At 40.7% G+C, this 21457-nt stretch overlaps 1 protein-coding gene across 1 annotated transcript in view; it reads left to right on the top strand.

Annotated features, from left to right (window-relative positions):
• Positions 1 to 21457, top strand: part of STXBP6 (syntaxin binding protein 6) — a 254800-nt gene that overhangs the window by 78797 nt on the left and 154546 nt on the right. Inside the window, exon 2 of the mRNA XM_046009573.1 lies at positions 6785 to 6973. Within this exon, the coding sequence (XP_045865529.1) occupies positions 6820 to 6973 (154 nt within the window). The 5' untranslated portion in view covers positions 6785 to 6819. The remainder of the gene's footprint in view (positions 1 to 6784; positions 6974 to 21457) is intronic.

Below are 21457 nucleotides of genomic sequence, written 5' to 3'. Positions count from 1 at the left end.
ACAACCCATTCCACAGACCTTGTTTCTGTCATGAAAAATGAAGAGTGATGGACTTATGGTGATTGCAATTTCCTGCTTTGAATGTTATCACAAGATTAAAGTTAACTCCTTTAGTGGTATATCAGACTCCATCTTTAGATTCCACTAATACAACTTTTAGTTTAGAGTAGTAATTGAACTACATGGAAAAATTGCCTGGTGGACTGAAATTTTGTCCAATTTGTTTAAATTTTCTACATGTTTACAAGCAAAAGAGCGAATTTTCATCTTGAACTATCTTATCAAGGAGTGAAGTTGTCTAAGTAGAAATTTTGCATATTTAGAATCAGTAACTCTTACCTAAGTAAACTTTTATAAAGGAGCTAACTTGACCTCCAATTATCTCATTGGCCTTAATATATGAAACCATAAAAAAATAGATTTTCACTGCATAACACATTGTGTTTTCTAACTACCAGGTGAAGTTTTTGGATTTGGGAACAAAATGAACATTTTTAGATTATTTTTAGGTTTAATGATTGCATAATAACATCTGACTTGTAACATTTAGCGTTCATATACTGTGAAGTTTACAGAAAGCAGTTTAACATTTCTCCAGTACTTATAATGTTGACCCATTTCTTGTTGAGGTAATTGTGTTTCTCTGTCAAGACCTGAAGCATAGAGAAGAAACAAATACAGTTAAGTGTGAATCATATTTTTCCTTTAGAATCTTACACTAGGCAGTGTTGAGGGACATTTGGAGCAAGATGGGAACAGCGCTGAGGCTCTTTTAGGAGGCGTCAGGATCATTCAGGCTGGTGATGATGATACTCCTAACCAGAGGATGTGAGAAATGAGAGAGAACTGGGGGAATCCAGAAAGATTACATCAAATCTACGGGACTTGGTGTTTGGTTACTTATTTTGGGGGGGAGTGGGAGATTGTGATTGGAGGGTTTGAAGGAAAATGCAGTCTAGGTTAACCCTCAGTGGAAATGCTCCTTTGGCAGCTAGGTAAATGAATTCAAAGCCAGGAAGGCAGAGGGAGCTGGATGCATGATTACTGTCATCAGATTGAAGTTGCATGTGTAGCATTTCAAACATGAAGTGGCAGTGAGGAGAAGAACCTTAGTTCTCGCATTTTTTTTTTAAGATTTTATTTATTTATTTGACAGAGAGAGAGACCACAAGTAAGCAGAGAGGGAGACAGAGAGAGAGGGAGAAGCAGGCTCGATCCCAGGATCCTGAGATCATGACCTGAGCTGAAGGCAGAAGCTTAACCCCCTGAGCCACCCAGGCACCCCAATTTCTAAGTTATTGGAAGTCACCTCACCAGAGTTCCTATGTACTAGAGAAAACCAGCTGATTCTCTCCCAAAGTCTCCTAGGCAGGCATCGCTTTCACTGGAGAATCCTGAAACATGGTATCAGCTTGCTTTGAGTGCATCCACCTTAGAGTCAAGTCATATTCACTGGTTAAAGAAGGTGATGTCTAAAACCAGGGATTCTGGTTACTCGTTGGCATTGGGAACATAACTGCTGTCCAGTGCAGAATACTTACATATTGGTACAGCCAGTGCCAAAAATGTGACCGGAAGATTGCATGCTACACATGGCACCCAGGCAGGGACATTCCTGAGGTTAGAGCAGTCAGTTTGCCTTGGTAATATTAAGCTAAATAGATGACTGTATTTCACCAAAGGGGCTCTTGCAACTCAGGTGAGAAATATTTGAAGGCTGTGGGCTATACCTCCTGTCTGCTTGATAGCTGCAAAGGGCAACTATGATTAAGGGCATCTGCAGTTTTTACTTGCTGGAGTCCCTAGCACCCATCCTTATCTCCTGACCACAGAGGACAAGTGCCCATTCCTCTCCTGGAAGGAAAGAACATCTTCCATCTGTACCCTTTACTTATGTACTTCATCTGCTGAATCCTGGGGTCATAGGATTTTTAAATTCCTTCTTTGAAAGTTAATCCCATTTCCTGGTTACTTGTGGGGGTAGAGGGCCCCCACCACAGTAGCCACATACTAACAAAAGTGGATATGGATTAGGTGGCTTACAGCAAGAAGAAGATAGATAGAAACGCCCTGGGAAATATTAAACTGACTGAGATTAGTTTCTACAATTACCACTTAAGGCAGCCAGCTGCTTTGACTTGCAAATCATATTGTAGGTTGGTTTCTTGGATGGAAAAGCTTTATAATTATAGCCTATAGAAGCTGTAGACCAGGAAGAGAAAAAACTTCCATGGGGTTGTGGGGAAGGAAAACTAATTTTCTTTCTATCCTTCTGAGTTCTTAGCTGAGACCCCTATAATAAAAGACAGTAGTAAGAGAAAAACAAAAGTTCATTAGCACATATGCCTCATGGATACATGGGAGAGACCCAGGAAAGAATGAGTAACTCTGAAAATCCTTGGAATTCAGGTTAAATATCATCTCAATAGGGAAAGGGGAACAGGGATGTAGGACTCTTAGGGGACTAGGGTAAATGATTTTTAGGAAAGATTGAGGGCACCCTTAGAAGAACAAATGGGGAATATGATAGTCTGTGAGAAAATCTGTCCTGAGTGTGGTGTCCTCTTCTAGTCTCCTCTCCTGTGACAAGCGTCCATCTTCTCTGGTTGATGAAACTCTTGGGTAGGGAATTTACTGAGTTCCTTTTAGAGGATCTGTCTTCAGGCAGATGAGGGGAGTTCAGACAGAGTCTCTGCTCACATTCACTTTTTCCAAATGCCTTCAGTTCCAAATTATCAAAATACTGAAGTGGCATTATTTTGGGGTGGCCTATATTGGGGTGGCACATCCTGCTACCTTCAGCATGATGTAGATTAGAGTACCTTTGGTCAGTGGCATACCACTGATGCTGTATTCATCTTGTTTCCTTATAGTCTTTGGGCTGGACATTGATTTACCAACAAGAGGTAGGTTCTGATAATGCCGCCTGCTTGAATCAAGAGAGAAAATCCTGTACATCTCTTCCTGTATTCTTTCCCAAGAATACATTCCTTTCTATCCCCTAGTTCCTCATTAGGCGGTTGGCTTCAAATTAAGTGTCAGGGTGGCTGCATGAGAACCAGTTAGAGAATTGTTTCAAACACAAGTTCGGGGCGCCTGGGTGGCTCAGTAGGTTAAAGGTCTGCCTTCGGCTCAGGTCATGATCTCAGGGTCCTGGGATCAAGCCCGGAGTCGGGCTCTCTGCTCAGCAGGAAGCCTGCTTCCCTTCCTCTCTCTCTGCCTGCCTCTCTGCCTACTTGTGATCTCTGTCAAATGAATAAATAAAATCTTAAAACAAACAAACAAACAAACACAAATTCCTGGGAGATTGGGTGAGCCTGGTGGTGGGTAATATGGAGGGCACGTATTGAATGGAGCACTGGGTGTGGTGTATAAACAATGAATTCTAGAATAGTGAAAAGAAATTTAAAAAATAAAATTAAAAAAAAAACCCACAAATTCCACTGTACAGTCCTGTTCCCAGGGTGGTGTTAAAAACATACACACGTGTGCAGTCACATAGGGCTGCTAATATCATTGTCCTGGACAAAAACTTTTGACAATTTCCCATAGAATGCATCTAGTAATCTCCTACTAGTGAGTTTCCTGAGGGTGAAGTCTATAAATTCCTCATCCTGAAAACAATACAGAGCCTTTCATAAAATAACCATGTATCCATATTTAGAGAGTTTCATACCATGAATGAGGAAGAAGCTTTGGTAAAGTTGAGTTTCTCTTTTACAAATCCCTTCTGGTATGGATGGCTACATTTACTCAGTTTCTGCAAGCTCAGAGGGTCTTTTATTTTTCATACTATAGTAGAATTAATTAAAATTTTCCATTTTTAAGAGTTTATTATGATTCATGCACTAGAATAAGAGATTTGCATACACTATTCCATTTAATTCTTTCAATAGTTCCATGAGGTGGGTGAAGATCTCTCCGAGTTGCAGTTAGTAAACCAAGGGTCTGGAATTTTAAGAGATTTTACCCATTCTCATGTAGCTCTTCAGTACTGGAACTGGAATTTGAATCCGGGTTTGTTTTGATTCCAAAACCTGTGCTCAGTGAAGTTACTGGTTTTATTTTTCCTGTTTTCTTTGTCATGCTTTGTTATTTTTGTGCTTGGCTGTTAAATATCAGTATATTGGGGGTGGGGGAGCATCTGGGTGTCACAGTCGGTTAAGCATCCAACTTTTGGTTTTGGCTCAAGTTGTGATCTCAGGGTCCTGAGATTGAGCCCCCTGTCAGGCTCCACGCTACCTGCAGAATTTACCTGAGATTCTCTCTCCTCTCACTGCCTCTCTCCCAGTGCACTCGCATATGTGAACGTGTGTGCACTCTTTCTCTAAAATAAATAAGTAAATCTTAAAAACAAAAAATAGTAAAAGGTCATTTCCATTTCTTAACAGTGTCTCAAAAGAAGAAGAGAATTTTCTAAGAGTTTGGTGAAACATGTGTGCTCCTTCTTTTTTTGCCCCTGGCAAATTTTATACAATCACAATCAAATGACAGCTTTTTATTTCTTTAACCACAATTTTAGAAAAATGTGAATCTAGGATAGGAAAGCAAAAGCCATACCATAGTTAGAAAGGCACTGGTCAGAGAATGCCTGGTGAGTTTGGGGATATGACGTGTTGTCTGCATTGCTTATAGAATGTTGGAAACTGCTGTGCTCCCGCTGGCTTTCTTTCTCACATGTCCCCAAAGGGTGAGAAGTGTGAGAGAGGCCTTGCTTTGCTCTCCTTTTAAAAATGTCCCTATAAATTATAACACCCTCACCCTGCCTAGGAAAGTCACCGGATAAATCATAATGGGGAGAGTTCTGTTTGCTAACTTCTGGAAAATCACAGGGTATCACTTAGTGGTGAGCACACTGAAAGCCGGGCCCCCTACGGTGTTGTCATCATGTTCTCAGCCAGTACGAAGAACCTGGTAGTGATGATAAAATGTCACGATCAGAGCACAAATAGATCTGGCTATAGAACTCTATAATATGCAGTGGAGATATTGGCAGATATAATAAAAAGCAGCACTTTGTATTCTTTATTCTTGGTGCCACTAAGCAAACCTGTTCTGTTACAGAATTGAAACTAGGAAAAATTTTTTTATTTTTATTTACTTATTTATTTATTTTTAGCCAGAGGAATGCTCTTTTTAAATATCTTTCCTGTGACAAAGTTCCTGATGGATAGCTATGTTGGAATCATTTGTGAATCTTGCATTAGGAGGGATGATCCTCTGGTTTTCCCTCCTAAAGCAAAACCATTGATGTAGTGGCTTAAGCCTCTGCCTTCATTCAGCTCAGGTCGTGATCCCAGGTTCTGGGATCGAGCCCCACATCAGGGTCTCTGTTCCGCGGGGAGCCTGCTTCCCCCGTCTCTCTGCCTGCCTCTCTGCCTACTTGTGATCTCTGTCTGTCAAATAAATAAATAAAATCTTAAAAAAATTTTTTTTTGATGTAGTCAGCAGTCAACTCCTGGAGAACAGGGACCATGTCCTAAATAATTCTTGTATCTCTAATATTGAGCCTAGAAATGGCACGTAGTAGGTGTTTGCCAGTTGGCTCAATTTTGCAGCAGGCTGCCCAGCTCTTTAATCTGCTGTTACCATGTAGAGCTGTGCTACTGATCCATTTTCAGGCTTTCTGAATATTCGGTATGATCCGCATGGCCAACCCACGCACCTGTCTGCCCCTCTAGTTCTGATTTGTTAGTTAAACAAATGTTGGTTACCGATTAAGACACAGTCTGTGACCATGATGATGGGACCGAAAACATTTACTTGAGTCGTTGCTGAGGTTTTTGAATGAGAAGGGTAAAATTCAGACTGATCTTGAATATAATAGACACGAAGAAGCAGAATTAAGACCATTAGGGAGGTATAACTTCTGAAAAACTAAATATAACATGGGGACTGGATGTATGTGAGTTTGGTAGTGGGGAGAGGAGGGACTCATTGTGAGTCAGAAACATACTGCTTTATCTTCTTAATTATTGGGCACACATTGCCAGTTATCCACAAGAGCATGACATGTGGGAACTGCTGGGAAACATTTCCAAAATACTTAGCCTTAGTCAGATATTTTTTTAGAATTCTGTGTCCATTCTGGCTGAAGAAAAGTGTGGAGAATTTGTCAAGGGTCCAGAGCATGGCAGCTATATGCGGAGGAGTGTTGGAAAATAGGACCCACTGAAAAAAGGCTAACAAATAAGGATTAATTATTTAGCGTGATCCAGAGCAGCTAACGAGTGATTAAATTAATGGTCTTCTGTTGCATGTAGGGTTATTATGTAGAAGATGATATAATTATTTCCACTGTGAATAGAATTAGGGAAATGGATTTACATTAGAGTTAACAGAGATTTTGAAGGAGCGTAAAGAACTTCGTGACTTTAAGGATTGTTGGGTAGTGGAAAGACTTCTCAACTGGAAATGTGAAACCATGTTTCTTACGGCATAGGAGGCATAGGAACGGGGTGGGGAGTGGGTACTGCTTGCCAGTTACAATTAGGTACAAATGGGATAGAGATTGACGAACTTTCTGGTAACATTTTGAGCTGTTTATCTCCGTGGTGTTTGGCATTTTCAGTGAGTACATCAGCATTCCTTTCTTTTTTTATATTTTTCACAGCACAAATGGGAAGACCTTACTTTTCATGATTCTGCAGTGCATTTCAAGCAAGGGAGCGAGTTTAAACAACAAATTGGAAATGACTTCACCTGCAAATCAACTTGCCGCTTACTCTGATAGGAGCCTCACCATATTGTCAATTCAACTTGCCTTTTCTTTGTTCTTCTTTAGAAAACTCGCTGTGTGCCCTCCTCAGTTGTTCTACAATGAGTGCCAAGTCTGCCATCAGCAAGGAAATTTTTGCACCTCTTGATGAAAGAATGCTGGGAGCTGTCCAAGTCAAGAGGAGGACAAAAAAGAAGATTCCTTTCTTGGCAACTGGGGGTCAAGGAGAATATTTAACATATATCTGCCTGTCAGGTAATGAAAACCAGACATTGATATTAGTAAAACAGCATCATTTTAAACCATTTAATTCTCAGATGTCCAAGAGGGTCATATACCCAGCTTTTGTATACATCTACTCTCCCAACTCCTGTTTCCAGTTTCTCCGTTTTCTTCTCTGGGCCTTGTTTACTAGTGGCACCTCTACTTTTGAGGTTGCTCTGTATGGGGAAGGTTAATGAAGTTCAATTTTAAGTGTATTTTCCAGTTCATTGCTAAGGGTTTGACAGACACATTTGTTCGTCCAGACTTTCCTTCAGGAAGACATTGACAGAAAGTGGGTTCTCCTCTAGGATTTCTTGTCTTAGAATAATTCCTTGTATTTGGGTAATTGTCATTATAGCAGCCTGAGTTTCATTGGCTTTCTTTTTCTTAACAGTTGCCAGTACTCTGTAATAGTTTGTCTCAAGATAAATATCGACACCTTATGGAATGTGAGAAAGTAGACTCAGCTCCCAAATCATTGCTTTGCCTGACAGCTGTTCCTTGTCAGGAAGAGGCATCTGTTCTATTAAGCTTAGAATTTTGTTGGATTATTTTTTCTCTTTCTGCTTGTGATTATAGATGTGTGGGATTTGCTGTGGGTTCATACCAAGTTTTTGAGATAAAATATGGAGAAGTTTTCCATGGAGTTGTGGTGATACTAATCTGAATACCTACCTGGGGCATTTGTAACAAATCGAATAATATGTCTTGTAACTGGCCAGTAGAAGAATTAAGTTTATCTTAATTCATCTTTCCTTCCTTCAGTTGTAGCTTGGGAATAAAACTTTATTTTTTGCACCCATTCTTAAATTAAAAAAAAAAAAGCATCTGATCTTTATCAGAATTCAGTGTAAAAAGAAGACTATATAAAGATAATGATAAGACTGTATCTTAGTTTATTTCCTTTTTAAGATTTATTTCTTTATTTGACAGAGCAAGAGAGCACAAGCAGGGGGAGCAGCAGAGGGAGGGGGAGAAGCAGGCTCCTCGCTGAACAGGGGGCCTGACAAGGGGCTTGACCCCAGGGTCCTGGGATCATGACCTGAGCCGAAGGCATATGCTTAACCAACTGAGTCACCCAGGTGCCCCTGTATCTCAGTTTATAATAAAATGACAACATAACCTTTTGGTAAGAATGTTTCTTCAGTGGTTAGGAGAAAGCTTTCATTTAAATGAGTGTGAGAGAATTGACCTTGCAATATTGGTCTTCCTTTCTGAATTCCAAATAAGGATTAGATTAGTAAAATTGGGTTATAATTGGACGACATTTGCATTTCCTTAGCATGCTGCGCAGTGCTTGGCATATAATAGGCCCTCGGTTAATATCTACTGACTAAGTGAAAGAAAGAAGTAGCCTTTCCTGATTACCTTCCTAGTATTTTGTTAATGAGATTCAGGTCTTCAGAACATCTTCGTAGTCTTAAATTTCAATTCTAGAGTTTTGCTTGCACTGAATATGAATAGAATGCATTACAGTAAATTCGTGTGTGTGTTTGGGCTGAGCCGAACGTGAGCTGAGTAGGGACCCATAGTGATTGTAATTTTATTAATTTCTATTTGGTCTGTGTTTCATGGAGATTCTTAAAGATGGGTAGTGGAAGAAAAGATGGATGATCTAAGAGTCCCTAGAGTGTTGCCTGATACGTACCTCTCTAACTGGAAAAGCCGGCGGTCTGTTTGCATGTGAGGCATATGCTGCTGTCAGCCTATTTCTGATCATGAAGTCTGCAAGAGGGAAACGGGGACTCTGCCTGCCTGTCTCAAGAAACAGCAGAACCATATCCCCCTGCCACAGGAGATCCTGACTTGGACTCCTCCAGTAATGGCATTTCCCTTGCTGATTACCCAGACTTTACATTTAAATTCAAAGCTGTGAGACTTGCTTTTTCAGAATTCCGTTCTGACAGAGGAAAATAGTTCATCCTGATAGCCTTTCTCCTTTTCATGGATCTGAATTGGGAGATGATAGTTGGTAAAGTAGATCTCACATTTAAGCAGATGGTTTAATGGAAGCTGCGTCAGGAGAAGACCAGGCCAACTTTGACCCCCAAGTTTTTTGCAGTTTGATTTTTCTTCTCATTGAGAAGAGAACTTCACTTATGTGAAGCTTAGAGGCGTATCGCTCACATCTCTGATGAGGTGATGTTTTAATTGACAAGTAATTAATTACTCAGATATTTATTAAGTACTTTTTATGTGCCAAGCTCTCTAGACACAGGCGTATATACGGTTAGGAGAAAAACCCACGAAGCTGACTTTGTTCGGGGGGGAAGGAGCAGCAGGCATTAATCAACTAGTCACTAAAACAAATATGATTATTAACTGCAAAAAGGCCAAAAAGGAAGAAAAAATGCAGTAATGGGAATGCATATGTGAGGAGAATTTGGCCCAGCTTGAAGAAGCCAGAGCTGCGAGAAAAGTAGAGTCTCCCTGGTTCTGAAAAGAGATGGTGTATATGCCGCAAACATTCCTGGCAGAGGGAAGGGCAGCCTCATTAAAAGACTATGCTGGATTTTGAGTTGCTCCTTTTCTCCTTCTCGGTCTAAGGATGACTTCTTTGTAGATGCACTCACATAGGCGGGTGCAAAGTGGAAGCAGAGCGCTGGAATGGGAGCGTCCTTCCTGCTATTAGTGTGAACCACCAAGCTTTCTGGGAGGCCACGCTCTTCCGCTCTTGCAGTTTGCCTGATGAAAACCAGCTCTCCATTCTGAACGGGCAGAATTTGCTCAAATTAGGGCAACGTCTGCAAATAGTATTTAACCACTTCTCAAACAGCAGAAAGAATTAAATTTTTTTAAGGGAAGACTATCGCAGCTTTCAAAACTTGCCAACATATGCATGTAAGTATGGGTGTTTTATATATCCTGTGTCTTACTGATTTTTGTATGTGTGAACTCTACCCACCCCCTGCCCCCCAGTGTCTGGCAGAATTTAAAATCTGTAAAGCTGAGGCCTGTGATCCCAAGAGTTATTATTTTTGGAGAGAATTGCATATCCTCTGGAGGAATCCAGAAAGATGATAGAGCAGAGGAAATAAGATGATCTTTCTTGGGTTATTTAGCTGTGATTGTGTTAGGAGAGAAATAACCTCTCCAGTTCATTCACGGGATAGAATTTTAGTGTTTCTCACTGGACTTCTCAGATGGAATAGTGTGCGGACGCTTATGTACTGACGTGCTTCAGTTGATTTGCATTCTTAAAGCCTGATTTCTGCTTTTCTTTTAGGCAGTGGCTAACATTAGAAAGACTGACAATACCAAGTGTTAGCAAGCACGTGGAGCAATTTGTGCTCTCACACTTTGCTGGTGGGAGTGTAAAAATGCTATAACCACTTTGGTCAACCTTTTGGCAGTTCTTTGTAAATTCAAACATGCACTTTTGACTCAGAGACTCTATTCCTAGGCATTTACCCAAGAGAGATAAAAACATGTCCACAGGGGCGCCTGGGTGGCTCAGTGGGTCAAGCCTCTGCCTTCGGCTCAGGTCATGTTCTCAAGGTCCTGGAATCGAGCCCCGCATTGGGCTCTCTGCTCAGCATGGAGCCTGCTTCCTCCTCTCTCTCTTCCTGCCTCTCCTCCTACCTGTGATCTCTCTCTGTCAAATAAATTTTAAAAAACTTAAAAAAAAGAAGTCCACATAATGACATGTCCACAGAGGTTGATAACAGTCTTATTTATAATAATCAGTAATAGGAATTCAAATGTCCATCAACACGTGACCGAATAAACAAATTATATTCTATCTCTGCTGTGGAATGTTCTCTAAGGAGTGAATTGTCAGTGTACGCAGCAACGTGGATTACTCAAAAGCCTTATGTTGTATGAAAAAAAAAACCAGAAAGAGAAGACTGCATGCTGTACGATTCTATTTAAATGAAATTCTAGAATGGACAGAACTTAAGCAGTAGTGACATAAATCCCATTGGTGGTCGATAGGCTTGGGGTCGGGGACTGACTCTAAGGAGCATGAGGGAGTTTTTTACAGTGGTGGAAGTGTTCTAGATGCTGCTTGTGGCAGTGGTTACTTGGGTGGATACGTTTTTCACAGCTTCTCAAACTGCACACTAAAAACGGGTACATTTTATTATATGCAAATATATCCACATAATCAATTAAAAAAAGAAAAGAAAACCTCTTGCAGAGTCACTAGTTGGATGATTTTAAGAGTTTATTGACCTTATCTCTCATCTGCTCTGTGAAGAAGTTAGAAGCTAACCCTCACCTTTATACAAATGAGAAGTTCTCTTAGGTGGCCATTTTGAGCCCTCAAACAGAAGCAGGTATGTATCATGTAAACCTGTGTTTACATCGATTGGATCTAAATGTCAGTGCCTCCTAAGGGCCTTATGGCACCTGGCACATTGCCAAGTACAGATACACTATCCACTGTGCTTAAACAGAAGATGCTATTTGAATTTGTAGCTTACTACTTACCTGATTATACTTTAGACTTTGAAACTTAGGACTATTAAAGTGTAAAGCGAGCCTCACCTACAATAATATCTACAGTTGGCTGCTCCCTCCGTGATATTTGGCTCTATAAAACTAAACTGGAAATGTGCTCAGAAGTTAAAAATCAGTTTATTGCTAGAGGCCAGTTTTCTACTGAACATTCCATAATTTTATACTACCTATTTTCCTGATCCTGTTTTAATTCAGTATATGAAGTGTCTAATGCTAGCCATTACATTCATGAGAGGATGAAAATCTCTCCTTGGCTTTTATTCATTGTCTCCATAAAAAGAAGCATTAAGAAATTTTAATTTTTGTGATTAATACATTCTTTTACATGTTTTGTTGAAACAAAATCTTAATCTTTCGAAAATGATTTTAGATGGTTAGAGAGCAAAATTTTTTTATTTAAAAAAACAGTTCTGAATGGTCTTTGATGAAATAATTTATGTAAATGAATCCCCGCTGAAGGTAATGATGTGGGATGGGCGCCTAGAACCTGGCAGTACTGCTCTTTATCTCAGTGGCTGCCAATCCTAGGTGTTCCTTAGAATCACCCTGAGAACTTTCCAAAATCCAGATGTAGGTGTGCCACTACTGCAGCCCCGGGGGAGTCGTAAAACTTACTGTGTTTGGAAAATTATTATGCGGAAGATTCTGAAGCTGAGGTTGAAAAGCTTTACTATGTTGGGGAGTTAACACTCTGGGGGGTCTTCTCGGTCAGCCTGACATAACGATACATTCTCAGTACTACATTCTATCCAAAAAATACTTGTTGGTCTCTTTTGTGTTGACTGGCCATGGTCCAAGCTCTGAATTTTTCTGGGCTTCGCTTTATTCAGCTGACAAGTTCAATGGTTTCTTTGGGTTCTGAGTTTGAGGATTCTGAACTTCTTGGAAGTTTTATCTTCCAAGATCTTATTCTTATTCCACACATGTCATGGGGGGAGAAGTTCAGGCTGTTAAGTAATAGGAAATGGACACTTAAAGCATTTATGAGGGATTGAGAGCCTTCCTTGTAGGGTGTTATTGGAATCGGGGTAAGCAAAGTTAATTGTCAGCGATCTGGCATAGAAAGAAGTTTTCTTTTTAAAAAATATTTATTTATTATTTATTTATTTTAGAAAAAGTGAGTAGTGGGAGGGGTAGAGAGAGAGGGAGGATCTCAAGCAGATTGAGCCCTGAGTGCAGAGTCTGATGTTTACCCAACTGAGTCACCCAGGGGTCCCTAGAAAGAAATTCTTTTTTATCCACTTTCTAATTCTGACTGGACCTTTTGCAAGGTCTCTAAATATTAGAAGAGCAAGAGAAGAGAAGAATACAAGACAAATGAAATTTGATGTTTGTGGGAATGGTTTATTTAGGAATGGTGAATTAACTTTCCAGAAGTTCTTATCCAGGAAGACGAAAAATCCACTCCAAACTCAGAGGTATACAAATGTATTCACAGGGAAAGAAGAAATATAAAACAACTATAATAATGATATGTATTTATTTTTCTTTATTTATAGAAGTAGTCCATATTACTGGAACTATGAATCTTTCAGGAAATTATGTAGAAAAAAATAAAAATCCTTTGTTTATATTATTTGTTATAATTCCAGTTAATCCTCTCAACATTCCTATCTGTGAGGTGGTATGTTTTTCATTTCACAGGTGAAGGGGCCAGTGCTCATCAAAGGTCATGACATCCCAGAGTTGCCATTTTGGGAATGACAAACTGGGAAATCCAGCCAGTCCTTATTACCCGACTGGCAGTGCTCGCACTGCCACAGCGCCTCATTTCTTCTGACTTAATTCATGAAGGGGGTGTGGTATAGAGAGGGCCATGTTTTAAGAAGTAGATTCCTCCCTAACCTTTCAAAACTGATAAGACATTGAACGGTTTTGACTTACACTGTATCTTATCATTTCTGAGGTTATTGACTAATAGACTCTCCTACATTTGTAATATGCATCAGAGTAAGCCTTTTCTCTCTTTATTAGAGAGATTTGGCATATAAATCCAGCCTTAAAACTTTAAGCTACTCTAGAAGACGATGCAATAAAAAGTTATTTCTACTGCCTTGATTATAATTCTTTCTAGATCCTTTCTAATTTTATAAAAATGTAGTATCCTGTTACACTTTAGATGGAGAATTTGGCTCTTTTGTGTATGTGGATAGACACAGTTGATGAAAACATTTTTAACAACAATAATCCTTGGTTAGGTGGAGGTAAAAGGAGAGAGAGTGTTTTCTGAAATGTCTTCTGGCCCAGTAGATCCTGTTATCAGGTGTCATTCATAAATGACTGGATTCATTGCGTAATACAGTTAGACTGGCACCGAGCCCATCTTCGAATTAGTGATAGTAATAATACTAGTAGTAGTAATGGTATTTACTGAGTTCCTATATCAGGCATGGTTCCTTCTGCTTCATATATATTAACTCATTTAGTCCTTACAGCAGTATTACGGGGTAGATAACAGTACTGTCTTCACTTTGTAGAAGAGGAAACTGAACATACAGTACTAAAGTAATTATCTTGCTCAAGATCATCAGCTTAGGAGTTACCAAACAGGGATTTGAACGCAGGTAGTTTGATTGTAGGTCTGTATCCCCTTAACCACTGTGCTCCCCTCCCACAGAAGAATTTTATGAGCAAGAATTTCCCAAACTAAATCTCTTTTCTGTCCCTCCTTACACAACTTGAGAGAGAATCATGTCTTGGTATTACTCTGACTTCCTACACGTTTAGGCCTTGGTTGGTTTTGGCTGGATGGTGACCATCTTGTGCACCAATAACTGGACTGTTAAGAATGATAGTGGATGTGTTTGACTCTTAGAGAAAATTCGGAGAGGCTCCTGACAGGAACACTGCTGTGTGTGAACTTGTTTTGTTCAGTTATGTAACAGAAAAAAAGTGGATGTCTGAACATTTTTTTTTTAGAGCCTCTTTGGTGGTTCTAGAGCTCTTCCTGTGAAAACCGGTGGTAATAATATTTATGTCTCCTAAAGCCTTGTGAATAGGACATTCCAAAAATGGGTAACTAAGCCCTTAACAGGTATTATCTCATGTAATCCTCACAACGGTCTTGTGATGTGGCTTCTGCAGTCGAACCAGCCAAGGCTTCAAGTGAGTGAGTGCATGATGTTGCAAGGGGCCCTGCCACTGGAGAGTGACAGGGCAGGATGCACGGCTGGGCCCATCTTCGTCCCAAGTGTGCAGCTTTTTCATTTGTTTCCAGAACAGGGCTTGGTCTGAGAAACAGAACTCTCCCCTTCCTTAAAAACAATGTGGCAGCATTGCTTGAGCAGAGCATCTTAATCTCTGAAGGTTTAGAGGATATGCTGTCAACCACTTGAGCTTTTCTAGTGGTTTAGCACGCCAACGGAGTTTTCTTTTTCCATTCTCTCATGTATGCGCTCCAGTACTAAAGCCAGATGGAAACAAGGGAAAACTCTTGACAGAGGCTAGTGCCAAAACCTTTCATTTAAAAAGGAAACTCCATCTGTGTGCTCTTCTACCACACAGTCCCCTGTTAAGAGCAGCCATCTCACAGCGGATTCACTTACGTTCGCTTTGATTAATGTTGACTTGATGGCAAAGGTAAGAGCACGCGTTGGGTAGGGCAATCGCAGACTGAGGCAGCTCTCCTCCTGGAACATGGCCAGCAAGCTGCTGGGTACCTGGCAGCAGCCGCCGACGAGGAGGTCAGGATCTAAATCCATGCACCTGCTCTCTTCAGTAGTGGTGGTCGTCTAAGTTGCCATGTGTAGGAGTTGGTGCTCTTGGCGGATTCCATTTGTCAGTCTAGTCAGAGGTGCTCAGGGATGCTGGCGGTCACTGCTGCTCCCTGCTTCCTTCTAGCCCAGCTGTACAGAACACAGGCTTCAGGGTAAGACTGACTTAGGGGGAAATCCTGGCTATAGTAGCTCTTTGAGACTCAGTTTTCTCATCTGTAAAATGGAAATAATATCTGTATCCCCAAGGACTTCTTAAAGATGAACTGAACTCTGTCTGTGTGTAAATAAGGCCTGATACATAAGAGGTCTCTAGCTTTTTACGAGCAACGTTATTATCTTGTCATTAAATGGGACACCCACTGGTTCCTGCCATACAAAAGTAATTCATCTGCAGTTTTTTTTTTAGAAAACACGTTAATATACGTCTATGAAAGGCTTCTGTGACACACAGAAGACAGAACCACAGGAAAGCCCAGGTTTGTCTTGGCAGTTTTCTCCTTCCCCTTCCATACTTTTTTTCCCCCTTTCCCTTTGAAGCTTGCTTTCCCCTCCCCTCTTTGTCCCATCCCTGCCAGGGAGCTCATGGTCATTCTGGCTCCCAATTTCTAAACCAAGCTCCTCTTAATTCTCTATGTTCCAAAGTGATTCTGCACTAGCCCCCACCAAACTAGAAATGGAGTGGGCGTGGTGGGGGGGGATGCACATCACACTTGTGTTTCTGAAAGCCTGAAGACTTCCTGTCTGATTTCTTGGGTGTTTGTTCCTTACTGGGCACACTGGAGGCTGAAGTTGTTGTGTTTAGCCTCTTTATCCAACTTCGTGGGGAGTTAGAACTGGCTTGGTTGGTGGAGTTCCTGTCCCTGAAATGGGAGATGTTATTTTCCTACACCTATCTTCATGGGATCAAAAGAAAAAATGGAAACAAAATAAATCAAAACATTCTCTGGGGTCAGTCAAGTGCACTTTGAGCAAACAGCAGAAGTGGGAGAGGCTGGTACAAACGCCTGTGGACCCAGCTTTTCAGCCCAGATCAGGTTCTTATTTGCCCAAGTCTTTCCTGTTACCCTTCCTTTAAAGAGAGAACAAATATGAATGATATTCATCTCCCAAAATCCATCCCAGTTACAGTCATGCTGCACCATATGCAGAATTTTCCACAAGAAACTATAAATAAATAACCCCAAGGACAGTGAGTTTTCCAGGTTGTCCAGTACCATGAAGAATAAATGACCAGTTGGTTACCATGCTCTGAGCTTGAGCACATCTCTCCCCGGCCTCCCGCGTCGTATTTGTAATAGCACCTAGCCCTGCTGGATGTTTGTCAGTTTGCTTTCTGTTTATGTCCCCAGACTGCCAGGCTCTAGAGGGTCTGAACCGGGTTGTTGACGCCTCTCTGTCCCCGGTGGAATGGTTGAAGTGCCTGGCGGGGGCGGGGAGGGAATCAGGCAAGATTCCAGTCTTCTGAGACTGCACCATGGACACACTTTCTGGGGCAGACCTCCAGGCTGCGAGCTCACACCTTAGCTCTGCGTTCTACCAACGGGAGCTGGTGTGGCCCTTTTTGTTTTTTTCTTGCTGTTGTTCACACTAAGATGCTGCCAGGTGATCTTGTTTCCTCTTGGAATTCATCGGGTTACTGAGCAGTTACTATTCTGCCTATCAGCCCAGTTACTAGGCAGAAAAGCATGGATTTCCCTGATTTATTCAGGCTTTTACAATCATCCAAAATGAGCAATTTATAAATGCTTCCATTGTAACATACGGTGGGGAAGCTGTTATCTCAATTTGTGAAGTACCTGACTGTTTCTCCTGAAGAAATTCATATTATGAAGGAATAAATGACCATTTAATAGCATTGAATATATCAAAACTTTCCCTGAATACTCTTTCCCCACAGGATCGATATTCTATATTTCCTTAAAAAGGGCTTTCAGGGGGAAAATGGAAACTGTGGTTTTATTGAAACTCTCTGAGAATATTCATACTGCCCTCCCCACACACACATACCCTTTTAACTCGAATTGTTTTTCATCCACCTCATGTGGATCCCCCATGGCTTAGGTTATAGACCCCATGCCCAACTGCATTTTGATGTCTATATTCAGTTTCACAAATTATGCTGCTTTCAGAAGTCTACAGGGTTGGGTGGGGAGCACGCCTGGCAGGTGGGTCGGAGATGGCAAGCCTTGATGCCTTGAGATCTGAGTTCTCATTTTTGTAAAAGGAAGCAATAGAGTTGAGAATGGCCCTCTCTGATTTCCAGCTAAGACGAGCAAGGAGCAGTTATGTAAGTGTGTTTCTCTGGTCAGAATTCTTTCCATCTTGCAGGTAGGTAGGAATCAACTGTGTTTGGGGACCCATGACTGTTTAAGTATATTTCTCCTAGTATATGTACATGTGTCATGTGTCATCAGGAACATAGAAAGTGCCACTGACAGAAAGAATGAACAACAGTAGGAAAAATCATGTAAAAATCTGATTTGGCTTTTCAGTTTCTTGTTTTTTAGTACTCTTCCCTATCTAATAGTCTGTTTTGTCCTCTCTTTTTCATTTAACATAGTAACAAAATTTTTTATTATCCACTTTTTGTAAAGGTAATTTTAATGGATTTTTGAGTACCATAGAGCATTTATCCACTTATCTGTTGCTGGATGTTGTGTTTTTTTTTTTTTTCCAACGTTCACAGTGAGAAACCAGGAACTTCGCTCCCCCCACCCCACCTTTTTGTTGTTGTTGTTAATACCCATCTTACAGGTGAGAACATTGAGAACCATACAGATTACTTGTTAAAGGAAACATGCACACTTGCCAGTGAATGGTGGGGAAGAGGGGAATCCCAGCACCGTGCTCTCTGTGCAGGGCTCTGCCGTGGACCAGTGGGAGCTTATTTCAAAACCCATGTCTGCCAGAACTGTTTAGAAGTAAAACATCCTATTGCGCTTCGTGTGCTTCATGGCCGGTTAACCATCCCCATGATTCTTAACAACATTCTAGATCAAGTTGTCTTTGAGGTACCACGTTCTAGATCAAGTTCTCTTTGAGGTACATGTGATGCCTGCTTCCATTAGGGTTAGGGCAGTATTTCATTTCCCTATGCATTTGCAGATGTGTGCGCATGCACGTGTGTGTGTGTGTGTGTGTGTGTGTCCACACGCGCGCAGGGAAAGAGAGGAAGAAAGTCTGTGTCTTATCTAGAGTCAGCCCTTCTGCTCCTCAAAAAAGAGGCAGTTCTTCATCTTTTCAGTCTGTTCACTTACAGATTTGTTAGACATCTTATATTATATTGTTGTCAGATGAGGAATGGGGAAAGTGGTAAATGTCAACCAAACATATGCGTACTGTTTTTCTAGGTCAGTGCATTTAATTAATGATTCACATCTGGCATTTTATCAGATCCAATATTTGGACCTACTGGGCAAATAGGCTGAGGGAGATTAACTTCTTAGGAAGTTCCTTTTAGAACTCTAGAATTTTATATCTAGAAGAATCTTCAGTCATTCCCAAATCGAACACCAATGTTCACGTGAAAACAGGAGGCCCACAGGGGGTGGATGGGTTGCTTGATGTCATATAGCAGCTATAGTAGGGCAAAGGAAGGAAAACAACATGTTCAGATCTTCTTGCCAGTTTGGTTTTTGACCTTGGGACCAACTCTGATTGAAGTGGGTTAGATGAGAGAGACGGGATTAGTGGTTAAGCTGAATTTGAGGCTAGATCTCCATGCTCTTCCTTTTCACGTGTCTCTGTAGGAGTAATTTGTACCACTCACTCCTGGGAAGAGCTTGGCTGCTAGTCATGCAAGTGGCTATGTCTCTCCTAGGGTTTGAATGTTCTAAGAAACTGGGCATGGGCTCTGCTGTATAGGCTAAGTGTTTACTCATATGCCCCTTCTCTGTTACTTCCTATGGGCATGCAGATCCATAAAGTGGAGAGTGCCTAGTGAGAGTGTTTGAGGGGAGAGGCCAAAGTGCCATGGTCTCTAAATACACTGTGCCACCTGATCTGCTGGGTTAAGAGACAAAAACAATAGAATTCTTCATGAAAATGTAATTGTTTTCTAATTTATATATTCATGCATGCTTTATAATCACCATAATATTTTAGACCAGTAGTCCAGGTGTTTAATTTACAAATATGTGTATATTGGCAGTTAATACTCATAAATTTTTTATGGAGAAGATGCATAGTTAAAAATGGTTGGCGAGCTCTAGTTAGAGTCCTAGGGGATGGAAACCTTTGCTACAGTAATAATAACTTCTCACCAGTGGACTGTAATCTGTTCTACAATCTCTGGCTTTTGGGGTGGTCGCCCAAAGTCGGGAGCATACAACTGCCCTTGGGAATTGATCTCAGCCCACACTCCTTGCCCCCACCCACCCCTCAAGATACCGTGGCTTTCTGCAAGGTCAAGAGCTAGCCAGCTGCTATGTGAACTGAATGTCCTAACAGCCAAGGGGCCTGTCACAGTGTTTAGCACTTGGTAGTTGCAAGTGATGAGCTCTCCTTTTGGAACCTGAAATCCGGTTGAAATAATTGTTTCAGTTTTAATACTAGGTTTGATTTGGACTGGATGTAAACATCTGTGACTTGCTTTTACTCCAGTATTATCAGGTCAGGTGTCGTTTATTTAGTTCTGAAGTTTCTTGGCCTTTTGTACTGTTTAAAACAGAGAAACTTACATTTCCTTTCTGGGCCTGACATTTATTGATTCATCCAGGGGAGTCTATTCTTTGCTGACATAGCAAAGTCCCTGGTTCCCCTATGAGCAGTTTTGTTGAAGCTAGTGCATTTCCTTTTTTTGTACATAAGTACTTTTCTTTGTCAGGGGTTATATTTCATATGTCAGAATCCTATAGACCATTTACTTATAGCTTGGCTATGCCTACCTTTTTTGGGAATGAAATTTTTTTAACTTAAATTCAAATGCTGTACTAGGTCTACAAAAAAAAAATTCAGAAGGGCCACGTTTTACATAAAGATAAAACAGAAGTCCCAATCACCCTTTTCCATGGAATTTGGAACTATTAAAAAAAATCACTTTTATTTTCAGAAATAACCTAACTCTGAGATTGGACTTGATTTTCTGTATGTGTTGCAGAGATTATCTTTACCCCTTTCTGCATTGCTCTGCACTTCCCAGGTCCTGTTCAACTACTATTAAGTACTAATCTCCTTGGGTCTCTTGCAACCCATCATGGTTGGCCACTGTTCCCTCATTCTGAAATCATTTTCTCTTCTTCTACCAAAGCAATGAAAAACACAGTTCCTGCAGGGTAACTGATCGGTTAGGAGAGAGATGATACTGTTTACAAAAACTTGTAAAGACTGATACGTAATTTGAATATCTTCCCTGAGGACATTTACAATTGCAGAAAGTGTCATCCCCTCTAAAGCCAGTGGCGGTGGTGATCATAACACTGAAAGAATTTATTTATTTAGCAACTACTACCACCCAGTATACACCTTCTCAGATCATTGGATCTGGGGTTGAGACGCACACTGTGATAAATGGTAAACATTTGTGTATCCTGTTTTGATCATTACGCTATAGTACCCTGTGGTCCTTATTTCCTTGTGTATCTGTTGGAAGCCTTCATTTGTTCAACGTTGATACTTAAGGACTCTTGCTTGGAAACTTTTTGTATGGTGACAGTTTTTACCTCAAATTTTAGAGGTCAGCCTATTAAATGGACTTTGGGTTCATGTAATTAGCTGATGTTGGTTTTTGTGTTTTTACAAAGAGTATTACAGGAAAAAATACAACCTGACACTGAGGAAACTTGCATCACTCATTTTCATAAATCAACATACTAACCGAGAGCACTTCGGGTCATCAGTGCCTCCTTCATTTTCAAAAAGTGTGTTTGTGGTGTTTCCTTAAATCACCGTTAGCCAGCCTTCCAGATAAAATTCACTGGCTTTAAGACTGTGACATGTTAGGGATCTTATTGCCAAGATTTTTCTACATAATATTTCAAACTCGCTTCCTTCCAAAATCTAATTTTATTTTGAGTTACAGTACAACTCTGTGAATGTTGAAATTGGAAAAAGAAAGACAGCTTCTTCCCCATAAAATGAGTTCTCTGAGTCTGGACTAGAAACACTTTGCAGGTCACAAGCAAGGAGAGAGCTTTGCGGAAATGAGTTTAAATTTCCCTGCGACCAGTTTAATTTTTGCCTACAGGTAAGCAAGCATAGGATGGTAGTACTTGAAGTCTTTTGAGGATACAGCACTTGGCATTATACAATGTGGTTAGTGTCATAAATACTTTGGTCTGTGCAGTCTTAAACATGA

This window comes from Meles meles, chromosome 6 (assembly GCF_922984935.1).
Source record: "Meles meles chromosome 6, mMelMel3.1 paternal haplotype, whole genome shotgun sequence".
Taxonomy (NCBI): Eukaryota; Metazoa; Chordata; class Mammalia; order Carnivora; family Mustelidae; genus Meles; species Meles meles.
This window is presented reverse-complemented; position numbering and strand designations above follow the sequence as displayed.